This window comes from Aedes albopictus, chromosome 1 (genome assembly GCF_035046485.1).
Source record: "Aedes albopictus strain Foshan chromosome 1, AalbF5, whole genome shotgun sequence".
Classification (NCBI taxonomy): Eukaryota; Metazoa; Arthropoda; class Insecta; order Diptera; family Culicidae; genus Aedes; species Aedes albopictus.
In genome coordinates this window covers 181839487-181853859 of record NC_085136.1, presented here as the reverse complement: position 1 = coordinate 181853859, position 14373 = coordinate 181839487, and the positions used below count along the sequence as shown (strand labels likewise).

The 14373-nt window shown below is 39.0% G+C and overlaps 1 protein-coding gene across 2 annotated transcripts; it reads right to left on the bottom strand.

Annotated features, from left to right (window-relative positions):
* Positions 1–447: 447 nt before the first annotated feature.
* LOC109424878 (teneurin-a) lies at positions 448–10653 on the bottom strand. Of its 2 annotated transcripts, none has more exons than XM_062845921.1 (2): positions 10631–10653; positions 448–4331 (listed from the first exon to the last, which is right to left on the bottom strand). In XM_062845921.1, exon 2 carries the CDS (start codon positions 4318–4320, stop codon positions 3268–3270), a length of 1053 nt encoding a protein of 350 aa, XP_062701905.1. In that variant the 5' UTR covers positions 4321–4331; positions 10631–10653; the 3' UTR covers positions 448–3267. The 2 variants fall into 2 exon arrangements, with proteins under 2 accessions (XP_062701905.1, XP_062701904.1); XM_062845920.1 differs by lacking the exon at positions 10631–10653 and adding an exon at positions 8542–9137.
* Positions 10654–14373: the final 3720 nt, after the last annotated feature.

The window sequence follows — 14373 nt, the reverse complement described above, 5'->3', positions numbered from 1 at the left end:
CACAGCCAAATCGGCGGCGGCGACGACGACGCGGCCGGCCCGAATGAAAAAAAAGCGTCTTTTTCACTTTGCCTCCAAAATCACACTCTTCAAAGTGGTATAAGGACATGCTCCCGAAAATCCGGTTTTTCCAAAAACCACATTCATCAGGTCGGCGCAACCAAATATTTTCTAGATAAAGCTAAGTTTCCAGATCCCAAGTTGAGCGCTCAAGTAAAATTCCTCCTTTTTCCGCAAATAATTTTGACAATTGATCTATATGGGGAGAAATGTCACTTTTCCTTACGGAATACAGTCCGGATTCGCTGGTTGTCACGCTGGTCACGACTGCGCCCCGATTAGCGAATCGTGTTCGTTCGTTGGGGCAACTGACAACTGATCAAAATGCTCTAGCACACGCAAGTGACGAGAAATACGTCACGAAACACTCACATACTTGCACAAAGGTTCTGTATATAGGAGCTGCGATGCGACGGCGGTCAGACGTCAAACTCGTTTTGACATTGATTTTGACATTGACAGTGCTTTTTAGTTGGGGTTTGCCCCAACCAGCGAACATTCAACCATCGAGACAGCCCATCTAACGAGCCACCAACGAACGAATCGGGACTGTACACGGACTATTTTTCCGCTCGGAAAGTGACAGCTCCATTTGATTTGCACGGGAGGCGTTACGAGCGTTACACTTTTTTCCTTACTTGCCAGCTGCGAACTGCTCAAGTAATTTTGATATGGAATCATTACTTGACCATTACTTGTCCTATCTTCTTGCACTGTACGTACGAAGTGGAAACTAGCCATAAATAATGAGTTTTTGAAATAAATGAGCCAAAAGTTTTTAAAATCGGTGAAAAATTGACGGATATATGATCATTTCAGTTTCGTGGGTACCCGGGTACCATGCCGGCATTTTACGGATTCACTGGTTGGGTCACGACTGCGCCCCGATTAGCGAATCGTGTTCGTTCGTTGGGGCAACTGACAACTGATCAAAATGCTCTAGCACACGCAAGTGAGGAGAAATACGTCACGAAACACTCAGATACTTGCACAAAGGTTCTGTATATAGAAGCTGCGATGCGACGGCGGTCAGACGTCAAACTCGTTTTGACATTGATTTTGACATTGACAGTGCTTTTTAGTTGGGGTTTGCCCCAACCAGCGAACATTCAACCATCGAGACAGCCCATCTAACGAGCCACCAACGAACGAATCGGGACTGTATCCCATTTCATTGTGGCGCATATTTTCGCGAAACAAAGTGTATTTTTCCGTGTAAATTGCCTTTTGTGTAACGTGTTACACCGATCTGACAGGAAACTACTAAATATAAATTACGTACCGACCAAGACGCCGCTGATTGTAACCTGACGAAATAGATACACTTTTATTTAAAGGCTATATAGGCACTGATATGTCTGGAATTTGATATATCAGAATATATCTAGCTTGCCTTATTAGCAGCAGATAACGAAATAACTGCAGAATATTAATTTGTTTCAATTCGTTTCGATAATCGTATTTCTACAAGCACAAAACGTGTGAAACTTCGGAGTCAACAAACGTGTGGAACACACGGAGCTATTTCACGAGACGTTTCGGATCATTTCATGAATAAATATTTGACAGGAGATCGCGTCCAAGCCCGTGAGTGTAAATCTCAATATCAACACTGTTGTCGTTTCGTAAAATAGACTATAAGCCTCTGTACGAATTTGCCCTGTCCTGCTCACTCCCAAAGAAAATTTGAAAACACTGCGTACAGTAAAAGTCACATTTGACTTTTACTGTGCGAACTGTTTTCAAATTTTCTGTGGGAGTGAGCAGTACGCCAGATTTGTGCAGAGGCTCATTCCAGTTTTTTTTTGTCACTCGACCCTGTCATGAAAAGAAAAAAAAAATGTTAAGGACAGACTTGTTAGAATCCCAAAATGGCCACCACAATGGCCGACTTTGGCACTAACTCAAGATTTCGAGCGCACAGATTTCTTCATAAACAAAACCAGAGCACCTGATATTCTTATTTCAAGCTTATTACAAGTGAGCAAAAACAGAATAATCAAATCCACTGTTATTTGAAGCTTGCTTCTTGAGATTTGTGCATTTGAAGTTCTGATGCACTTTTGAAGTGGGATTTCAAGTCGTTGGTCCTTAAACAAACTGGAAAATTTAGTTTGTTCGCCTAGATTTCAAACTAAATAGTGTGTTGTTTCGTCTTCAACCAAAGTAGTTTCTGCTGTTGAAATCGACTAATATTGTTGCTGTTTTGCAGTAGCATGCAGTGTTTAAACAACTAATTTGCCAGTTTGTTTGAAACTGAAATCTTTGATTCAAAACCACCAATTCATTTAAAAAACAACTATGTGGGGGTTTTTTTTCGTCACCGTTGAATTTTATGTTTCGAGATTTGTTGATTTTTTTCGGTGAAAAAAATCAACAAATCTCGAAACATAAAAAACAACTAGTTTGTAGTTCTACAAACATGTTTGTTGATTCAAACTACATTGATTTTCCACCATGATCACCCGACCGAGATGATCCATATGTGTGGAGTACTCCTGTCGTTCATCACCATATCTCGCGTTTAGTATCATACAGGCGAATCTACAATGATCGATTTCTCTTCGTCGATTTTCTCTTCGGATTATTCCGGAAAATACGACCAGTATTCGAATGATCTCTCGGTGTATTTCGGTGAAGGACGACTAGGACTAGCATCTAACACAACAAAAACAACCAAAAATGATTTCCAGGCCAAAAGCCGAAGAGAAAATCGATGAAGAGAAATCGATCATTGTAGATACGCCCGTATGATACTGAGCGCGAGATATATTCAATCACAGAGAAAAAGTCGTAATAGGGTATGTGTGCCATCATTAATCTCACGGTCCCATATTCATCCTATGTGAAAACATGCGATTACGGCACCGATTGATTCCGTTCTTTTTGTTTTCATGGGTGCTCACTTCTAACAAAAAATACAAAAAAGAAAAGAAACAAAACAAACAGCGCTTCAATCCTTTGTTTTTTGTAGGATGAAAATGGGAGCCACATGCTTAAGAAGGGAACCGAAACCCTACTTGCAAAAAATATAAAAAAATAAAAAAAAAAACATCGCCATGAACACATAACAACCAATTGCTAATCGCGGTGTGTTTGATAAGCTGACAGTAGTAAACGCAAATGTATAATTAGGAACAAGAGCGATGCGATAATTGCAAAACTTCTGCCACTTTGTGAAAGTCGTGCTTTTCGTATTTTTCAAGGTTACGCGCAGGTTATCGCTTTTGGAATTCTCTTGAGGCACATAATATTCAATCCTGTATACTTACTTATCGAACAATCAGCGCCTTGATAACCATCGATGCAGTCACATTTTCCTAAATAGCAAGATCCTCTACCCGAACAGTCATTTGGACATGTGGTGCGAACACCTTCAGCTTCACCAATTATTAAGGAAAGGGTATGCGGTAGCAGTTCGTCATTGTATACTGATAAGAACCATCTGCCTACGTCTAAATACTGCAAAATTGTGACATTAACAGTCATCGATTCCATATCTAATTTTGGCATTCCATTATCTGCAGATCGTTTCGATATAATATGTTGATCAATGTCATCAAGTTTGAGATCAGCAAAAGCAAATTCCTTTCTCCGACGTATTTCAAACAATGACTGGTGCTCATGGTTGGATGCCTTTTCTTCGAAATCACTTAGAGAGTGTGCATTTCTATCATCATTTATCACGCTCCGTTTTCGCCGCAATCGATGGTCTACCCTTCCACCTTTTATAAATTCCACGAAATCATATTGCGTTATGCTCGGTCCTACGTTTCGACGACCGTATACAGCAAAATTGGCACCCCATGGTAATGTGAAATTGAATTGAATGAATGCCGGATGTTTGTTACGAAATTCTGCATTCCAAAATTGAAAAGGCGGGATTGCCGCACGGTAGAGTTCATTATAATTTTTCAGTTCTACTATTGCCGGCCATTTTTGAGACACTGCCGAGGACATGAGCTGATCCTGTGCCTGCTGTTGCTGTTGTAGTTGTTGATCTTGATAATTGAATTGTGATAAACTGCTTTGTATATTGCCATAATGATTTGCTGTCGTGAAACTGTTGTGGTCGGCTGTACTAGTCATGAGTGATTCCTCTGTAGGTAACGTTGTTGAACCACTATTGCTGCCCACAGTTCCTGATATAATTCCAAGGTTACTTGTTGAGCTCGATGAATCTGAAGTGATAGAATCTTGTGCACTGGATTTCACATCTTGTACTAATATGCAATTGGTAGAATCGATATTCGTTTTCATCGAGCTTGTCGCTGAAATAAACAAAAATGACAAAATTAATTACAATTTGAATGAAACGGAAATTTACTACATGTAAACGTTATTATTCGTGCAGTTGAAAATCGGAATTTTTGACACGCGAATTTTTCTCCTAAACCGTGTGTTGGACGTACGTGCGGACGTACCGTGATTTCGGGTGAAATTGATCAGTGGGATGAAATTGATCGACGTGTGTACACGCCTATAGGTCATTTTTATTTGTTAAAAATGACGCTTTAAACTTAAAACAATTTTTGGGTTAATGGTCATCATCTGGCTCAAGGTTTATTAAATTATGAGTTTACGTGTTTTACAGCCAATTAGTCTCACGTTTCTATATTAAATTCCATATTTTCCTGAGCTGTGTGTTAGGCGATTTTCAAAGACACTTTCAAACTTTTGTTACCGAAGCTGTAACGCACATGTAATAAATATTCGAATAAATGTTTATAGTTGCCAAGTATTCGCCAAACCCAAATTCGTCATCAAAAGTTTTATAAGTATTTAAATTTATGCATAAAATTGTACTTTTCTGGAAGTAATCACTTATTTAGTATGACAATTACATACTTTCAGGCGTTATCCTTCGATTTATTAAAATTTTAACTTGAATAATTAAAAAAATACCGTCAGTGTACCAGTAGCCGCTCACTGTTGCAAAAATCAAGTTTTCACGCATAAATACACTCTTTTCGTCGCTGATATTCTTGGACAATATAAATCATATGAGAGCAAAGCCACTTTATGCAATATTTACCGAATAACATAAATTTTAAAAACAAAACAGTAGAATTTTTTGAGCGGCTATTGGACCCAACAAAGCTGTAGGAAATTTTATGTGTTCCATTAACCGCTCACGCAAAAAATACGTGAAAATCGTAAAATCTGTTGATTTTAGTACACAGTGTATTTAATCACTATTATACACTCCCACTGAACAAGAAAAAATAATTGTAAAAACATAGAGCTGCAAAAATAATTTACTTTTCCGCAAATCTAAAAGATGGCATACATTTGTCCGTGAGCGGAATTAGGACCACTTTGGTATCATACAAATTGTAATAAAATCATACTTTTTTGAAAAGTTCTACAGTGTTTTCTATATAATTGTACTTAGATTAAACTAACATAAAATGCAAAAACATTACAAATTGGCTTACCAGTCATTTAACAGATGATGTTTTTCTGCAAAACTGGCCTTAGATGAGCGGAATCTGGTACCCTGATGGTAGTAGAGTTGTAAAAGTTTTGCATTATTTTTCGCATTTTGGGGTGGTTAATGCTTACGAAGGCATTCAACTGACTGATCAATTTCACCCCTGAAGTGAAATTTTTGATATTTTATTTTGAATGACATTTATTACAATAAAATGATTTGCAGTTTCATTTCGTTGACTGATGCAATCCCTAGCCGTACTTGTTTTTAAGCATTAAGTTTGAGCATATCGATAACATTTCAAAAATTAGAAGCCAAAAACTGTAAAAAGTTATCAATTTCACTCGAAATCACGGTACTTCATCCGACGGTAGGTTTCACGTATGGATTTTGAGAAAATTCGATAATCGGGTGTGGGGAAATTTCGGGTTTCAACCGCGACGACTATAATTTCTGATGCAATTGGGGTTTTAAATTAATAAAAATGTATTGGTTTTTGAATTTCATACGAAAGAGCACCTTTTTCTGAACAACTATGATTTTTTTCAGATTTTTAGAACTTTATTTTGGTACCTAAAAATTATTTCGAAAAGATTTTCCAAAATCACCTTTTGACAGCTGGTCAACTGCTTGACAGCTCCGCCCAGTACAAAATGCGACGAGGGGTGATTCGACAAATCGCTCCCATACAAACTTCAACATGATTTTTAAATAGGTTCCCGGGCACGAAAATTCATGAAAATTTGGATTTCGTCTCAGTTTTGCATGCAGATTCAGAATATGGAATTATCTCAACACCGCTAAAGAAGCCAATTATAAACTTTTTCAATTCTAATGGAATAACAAGGTAAAACGCTAAATGTAATGATCAGAGCTGAGTTTTGGGGGAGGGTATGGTCAAGGGCCACGCCTTTCTTGTTTTCATGGTCATCTTGTGATGTGTTTTTGTTCATATTGAAAAGAGTTCAACTACGTTGATAATGGTGTTTGAGCTTCTTTTAAATTGAGCATTTTGGCTGCGTGCAATGGTATAAAAATTAGCAAATTTTTATGTACATACTATAGCTAAAGCTGTCCCGGCAAACGCCGTACTGCCTGCCCCTGCCTGCCCCGCAAGGTCATTTGTATGGGAGCCCCCCGTTCCACAGACCGAAGAGGTCCCGCACCAAGCTAAGAACCTTCCGCGGCCCCGACAGCACTCACATACAAAATTTCACACCGATCGGTCCAGTAGTTTCCCATTCCATAGCGGTCAGACAGACAGACAGAAATTCATTTTTATATATATATATATAGATGTTTTTTTTCGGAAAAACATTGAAAATGAATAGCATTCATCCCATGTTGCTGAACTGCGATGAAACATACGAAGGGGATGAATATTGCTTCCCTCATGGACTAAGCTGCCGTGAATCGCAAGTCAGTCCCATCTGCATTTTGGGCAAAAATGAGTTAATGTCCGTTTTCGAGCCTTCTTCGGATGATCTTTCAGCTGCGTGCATAAAAATATATAGTTTGTTCAGTAAAATTGAAAAACAACACCATGTCAGATTGTCCCATAATGAAATGTAATCGCATGTCAGTCCCATTACGAACTTGTGTGCCCTCCAGTGCAAGACCTAACACTATTTTAGCTAGTTTTACATTTTTCACTGTTATGTTTTAACGTTTGAAACAATATGTGAAAGTTTCATGATGATCGCAGAAGTTTTCAATTCATAGCGATTTTTTAGAGTTTCGTATAGAAATCGAATTTGAAAACTTCAGAGGCCATTTTCTCAATGCCTACTTTTTACATATGGGACTGACTTGCGATTCACGGCAGTAAGGGTCCGTTCCAATTGGAGAATCATAATTAATTTTCACTTAAACTTGACAGTTTGATAATTATTTCCTTAGAATAATTGTCAAGTTTAATTGTCGAACTGTCAAATTGTCTGATTGGAACAGACCCTAAAGACACTACAATAACTTTCGTTCGTTGCACTAAGCTCTGAGCTCAGTTAGTGACTTTCACTAGGTAGGCTGAGTTTTCAGCTGTCAAATAATCTCTAACGATAGAGATTCAGGGCTACCAACTTCGACACATCGTGCTGCATGTGAAAAAGTGACGTTTGTATATGCAAACGGCTGTATATGCGGTATATGCAAAAAGATGTAAACAAACCGATCAGCTGATCGCGACGTCATGTCTGTCAGAAAATTTGTTCGTCGCTTCGTTAACATGACATCACTTCGACAACTTCGTGCGCCTTCTGCTTGCTGAAGTTGGAATGGCACGACTGCATTGCGCGTTTCGCAGTAGATTCTCTGGCAAAAATGAGTCTTGGAATAGGCAGTTTGCCCGCCAATAAACTACATAACACTGCACCTCGAAAGAACATTAATGATAAGAATGAACAATCTCTGATATAAGTTTGGATGTTTGACCGCCAAAGAACTCTCAAACAATCAAACTAGAAAGAACAGCTTATATCAAAAAGAAGTGAAATCCTCAGATGGAATTAGCAGCTAGGCCACCAAACAGTTCTGTAATGGTATATATAGCCGATGCTCAATCCATCTCAATCTAAATTTATTTTTGCAATACGACTTTCGGTCGAATGGCTGCATGTCATTCGAACATTAGACCTCAACAATTTCATTTACCTCCTACACAATGACAGTGCACTAAACCACCGAACCCGTTATTTCACTTTTTTTTTAGATAAATTTAGATGTTTTTTGTTATTGTTTAACGCGTTTTTTTCGTTTGTTTATTCTTTCTTTTTTACCTATTTTGTTATTTCTTGAGTCGCCATTTTTTTTTCCTCGCGTTTTAAACATTTATTAGACAGCTCCGATGACCCTGGAGGGATCGGTTCTGCTTGTGCCTCGCACTGAGCCGAAACATACTTATTAATACAATAAATAAAATCTATTGATTTTATTTTCGTTCAACTCGTTTTACGTGATTTTTTTTTAATAAATTGGGATTTTAGATCGTATACAGTATCAAAACGGTCAATATAGCGCTCAGTTCTTCCGTTTGGTTGTCGTTTACGTACTTGCTGATGGGTGGTAGATTTAAATTGACGGGCAGTCGGATGGTGACGAACTAGCACTTGCGACCGGGTTCGGTTCCTTTTTCGAACTAGCATTTTCAATCTCAAATTGACTTATCACTTCATTCCTTCTGGCAGCAAACTCTAACTTTATTTTCATTGCTGCCCTTTTGTATTCCTCCATGATTTCCGCTAATTCGTGCTGGTAATTTTCTTCCAAACGCCTCTCTTTTTCTTCATACTCCTCGCGCCATTCTTTCCCTTGCTGTTCCAGCAATGGATGACTAGGGTAAGGGAGGTATTTTGGACCCCTTTAGGAAGTGGATGAACAATTCAGCGAAAAAAGAAAGTTCTCACTTCAAAATATGGATAACTTTAGTAGGCATTACGTAGATCAACATGTTTTCTGTCGGAAAAGGCAAAACAGAACTCAAAATTGTTGTAGTAAATACAAGAAATATCAAAACTCCTGAAGGATCGCGGGCTTCTATTTTGGACCACCTGATTTTATTTTGGACCACCAAGTGCACATATTTTGGCCCACCAAATTAAACTTCAATTGATTGATGAAATGAAAGCCACCTCAGCAAAAATTTCAACATAGTTAAAACTACGTGAAGTTTACATCTTTTCTATTCGTTTTTTGAGGCAGGGAACGCTTAAAAATTACGTAACGGTAAACAAAGATAAAATTTTGCTGCAATTGCCAGTTTTTACGCATTGTTGTATGATGTTTCATAAAAAATGTTACGCAAAACGTATATTTTTTTACATGACGTCAGTCACCATGCATAAATTTCGTAACGCTTCATGGAAGTGAGAAAGTCTAGTGATTTTGCTAAATATAAAGGCGTTCTACACATATTGTAATGAGTGGAAAGGCCATCAAAAATAAAGTAATTTGAATGATACGTAAATTGTCAAACATACATTAGATAACACATTGTCTCAGTCATCTACTGATTGCCGAGAAGGACAACTGGATGACTAAACACCTGAAAATTTCATCTTGTCGAAAAGCTGTCAGGACACAAATCGAATCGAAATTTTTAACTTGGCGAAAAGTTGTTAGAACAAATCGAACCCACAACAATCTCATTGTAAAATAAACGTATAACAGCCCAGATCATGGGAGGTCCCAAGTTGGGGACTCCCAACTTATTCTATTTATCTGTTTTTAGAGTACATTACATTGGCATGAATATTTTCTCCCTTTAGAGGGAACTGGAGAGATGGATCTGACAGATGGTCCAAAATATGTCCACATCTGATTATGTTGAACATATTTTGGCCATATCTCAAATCACCATTTTAGTAAATATTATCGCTCCACCGAGGTTAAGAACAGTTTATTTTGAGTTCTTACAAGGCCCTAACTACATTTACATGAAATAAATATTTATTTGTAAAATTTAATACCTCTTCGAAGCCGACTACAAATTTGTCATCTTCTTTGTTTTTGGTGCTTTTCCGTGCGTTTCATTGGAAGTGAAAACATTTTCTCTATTTTTGATACTGAACAGCATATTTAATTGACATCCAAAATAAAGGTCATCACATAGTTGAATACTTTTTGTGTTCCAATAAAAATTTACCAAGATTTAGTAGAGATTATGTGATAAATATCATAAAACTTTCTAGGTGGGCCAAAATACCTGCCTGGTCCAAAATACCTCCACTACCCTACGGATTGTGTTGTCCATGACGAGCTATCTATTCCGTAGCGGACTTAATTATTGAAGCTTGTTGGGGAGCTTCACTTGTGTATGGACTATCAACTCGTATTGATAGCAGCATTTTTTGTTGTGCAGCTTCAATACTGTAATATTTATTAAATTATATATAGTTTATTGCATTGCTAACTGGACTGCGACAGAGTGCGCAATCTTAAATAAAAGTGCGATATTGCATCAAATCGTTCCGGTGTCTTCACCGCACTTATTCATCATGAGCTAATGAATAAGTGCGGTGAAGACACCGAAACGATCTGACACCAAATCGCACTTTTATTTGAGATTCCGCACTTCCTCGTCGCACTTTTAACTGCGCAATGCGCAATACTTATATCTTAATTACATTTCATTGTACTTACATTAAGTGTATACATGCGCACTACACAAGCGATCTAACTTCCTACTGTTTGATTTGCTTTAAACAAGGAATACATTTCAACTATCTCAAAATACTTGTTTAGTGCTGCCAGTTTCACAAAACTCACCACAACAGTTATTTTATAAGCTTTAATCGCTGAAATTTTTGGAATGCACTTTTTTCTTTTTTGAGTTATGGCCAATATTGTTGAAAAATGTCCAAATGTATCATATAAGCCTTTTCTTTGAAAAATTATAACTCAAGAACGAAGCATCGTAGAAACAAAGTTTTTTAATGAAAATGAAAGCATTGTTTGATTGATTGATTTTCTCAGGAATCAAAAAAAAATATGAAGTGGAAAAAGTTTTCCACAAACTTTTCCACCGTTGAGAAAATTCAAAAAGAAAAGCCGTAAAAACTATTCCCGAACTCGCGGAAAATTGAAAAAAAAAACATTGAGAAGGTAATTTCATAAGCTTTGTTCGCTGAAATTTTTGGAATGGACTTTTTTTTTGTGCGCATATATTATATGGTCATTTTTCACATAATTGGCCATAACTCAATAACGAAAAACAAGTGCATTCCAAAAAATTCAGCCATCAAAGCTTATGAAACTACTTTCTCAAAAATATTTCTTTGAAAATTTCCAGCGAGTTCGGGCATACTTTTTCCGGCTTTTCATTATGAATATTCTCAACGGTGAAAAATTTTGTGGAAAGCTTTTTCCTTTTAATATATTTTTTTATTGATTCCTGAGAAATTTTGCATTCATTTTCTTAAAAACTTTGTTTCTACAATGCTTCGCTCTTGAGTTATGATTTTTCAAAGAAAAGTCTTTTAAGCCTATATATGGCACATTTGAGCATTTTTCACAAAAAATGGCCATAACTCAAAAAAAAAGTGCATTCCAAAAATTTCTGCGGTTAAAGCTGATGGAATAACCTTCTCAAAAATATTTTTTTGATATTTTTTCACGAGTTCGGGCATTGTTTTTGCAACTTTTGTTTGCAAATTTTTTCAACTGTGGAACATTTTGTGGAAAACTGTTTCCAGTTCATATATTTTTTTGAATTTCTGAGAAAATTTGCTTTCATTTTCTAAAAAAAAAACTTTGTTTCTATGATGCTTCGTTCTTGAGTTATGATTTTTCAAAGTAAGTAGTGTCAGGGGTAAACAAAGAACTACTACCTGAGTATTCCGGGATAATAGGCGACCCTGAATTTTTCTCAATTATTTTTTGTTCATATATCCATGAGCCCTGCCTGTGGAAAAATTTTCATGAAAATCTGGGACCCTTCGGCCCAATCCCTTACGGTAATAAAAAAAAATGCCCATCATCATCAACATTGTTGTCACTTCGTAAAATGGCTCATTTGAAGATTGTGCCTTTACCTTGTCACACACTTACGCACTGATTTTTCTGAAGTTTTGTGGTTGCTAGGACTAGAAAATTGAATTATAAAACTGTGAAATGTTAAGTACTTAGTAAATGAAATGCATACAAATACTTTCCATACTGTTGAAAATAAAAAAACACGTATTTCATTAGCTTTTTTTATGAAAAATGCTCAAAAATAGTCCATTTATCAGCACAAAAAAGGTTCTGTCCTCAATCAATCAATCACAATATTTCAAAAACTAATACTCTTTAAGAATGCTAGAAAAAAAAATGATTTTTAATAGTTTTCATGAAAAAGGATCATTTGTGCATATCTTTCATTTTAGGGTTGAGCACCTTGACTTTTCGAACAACTTTTTTTTTTCGGGACAGCCTAATGCGGATGCGTTATCGAGGATAAATGTATGCCTGATTGAAAAAGAACAAAGTCTGTCTAATCTGTTCGAAAATGTGCGGCAGCTAAGTGATCCTGAGGTGTCTAAACTCAAACAGGCACTGTTGAAATTGCTTTGACATCCATGTGCACAACAGAGCATGTGCCTTGTGCACCATCACCAATTTGATATCCTAGTCTTCTTCATGCTAAGCGCACCGCTTCGTTAGTATGCTGTTAATATTCCAGTATCGCCACTAAGCGACATACATGCTATTTTTCAAATTTGTTATTCTAATCGTTCTTAGCCTTTCGGCTCCGGTTAGCTTGTTATTGCTTAATGTGCCGCCATTGAGCGGTAAACTCTATGTTAGTACCACATCCATCAAATTTGTTATTCTAAAGCCACGCTGAGTTCATCGGCTCCTACTAATTTGCCCCGAGAACGTTGCTCTCTCGGTGCCGCCCGAGTGCCAATCAGCACTCGAGGTTTCCGCGCACGACTCGGATAGTCCCCGACGGTGGATATACCCTACCCGACGAAGAGTTTCCCGACACTGAAACTTCTCCCGCAACCGACTTCCCGGGCAGATGCCAAGGTCGGTCCTGCGATTCCGGTTGGAGACGGCTTCCGGTTCACAGGCGCCCTGACGACCATGCTCCGGTGCTTCTTCCCGATCGCTCTACTCTGACAGTCCCCGGCGGTGGATCTGTATTACTCCGACAGAGAAGTCCCCGACGAAAGACGTTCTCCCGTTACCGCCCGTGTGCCATTGAGCACAGTGACCTCACGCGCACTACTCGGATACTCCCCGGCAGTGGATCTATCCTACTCCGACAGAGAGTTCCCCGACGTAGGAAGTTCTCCCGAATACCGACCGAAAGCCAGTAAGCTCCACACCTTAATCGCTCACGACACCGGTAGTCCCCGACGGCGGATCTACCACACGCGGACGGAACTACTACGCTTGCCCCGGATTGTCTCTTCGATCATTCATTTGCTGCTCTCGCCATTTCCGCTGGAGAAACGACATTATCTTTATCACCGCAGCATTCACCGCGTTCCAGCAGGCTTCGTCGTGGCACATTCTAGTCACAATGTTGTCGGCCCTTATACCAGCACCGCAGATTGCTGTCATCTCGCTGCGCTCCACAGTGAAACGTGGACACTCGAAAACAACGTGTTCCGGCGATTCCTCGACATCTCCGCACTCCGGGCAGAACGGCGACCCTGCGTGTCCGAACCGGTGCAGGTATTTCTTGAAGCAGCCATGACCTGACAAGAACTGCGTCAAATGGAAATTCACTTCCCCATGATCTCTGTTTACCCATTCTACCAAATTTGGAATAAGGCGGTGGGTCCATCTTCCCTTCGCTGTGGTATTCCACTCGTGTTGCCACTTCGCTATCGTGGCGACCCGCGCTGCCTTCCGAGCCCTCTTGTGCCCCTGGCCTCGTAGCACTCTTTGTCCTCTTCTAGAACGAAGGCGATGGGAGCCATCCCGGCAATCACGCACACCGCATCCGATGATATCGTGCGATAGGCGCTTGCCACTCGCATGGCCATCAGTCTGTACGTGCTGCAGAGCTGCGCGCGATTTCTCTTCGTTTTCGTTGCGGTCGCCCAAGCTGGACCAGCGTACCTCAGAATCGATGTAGACACGCTAGCTAGTAACCGCCTCTTGCTACTGCTGATTGCTGAGTTATTCGGCATGATCCTCGCCAATGCCGTGATCATCTTTGCTGCTTTCCCGCATGCATAATCGACGTGGCTGTTGAAGTTTAGCCGGTCATCGATCATTACACCGAGATGCTTCAACTCCCGCTTAGAGACTATGGCATGTTCCCCGACTGTGATAGTAGCCTTCTGCACCACCTTGCAGTTACTGATCAGCACCAGCTCCGTTTTCTGGTGGGCTATAGATAGTTTCTTCCCCTGCATCCAGCACTCAACAGCGTCTACCGCCTCCGT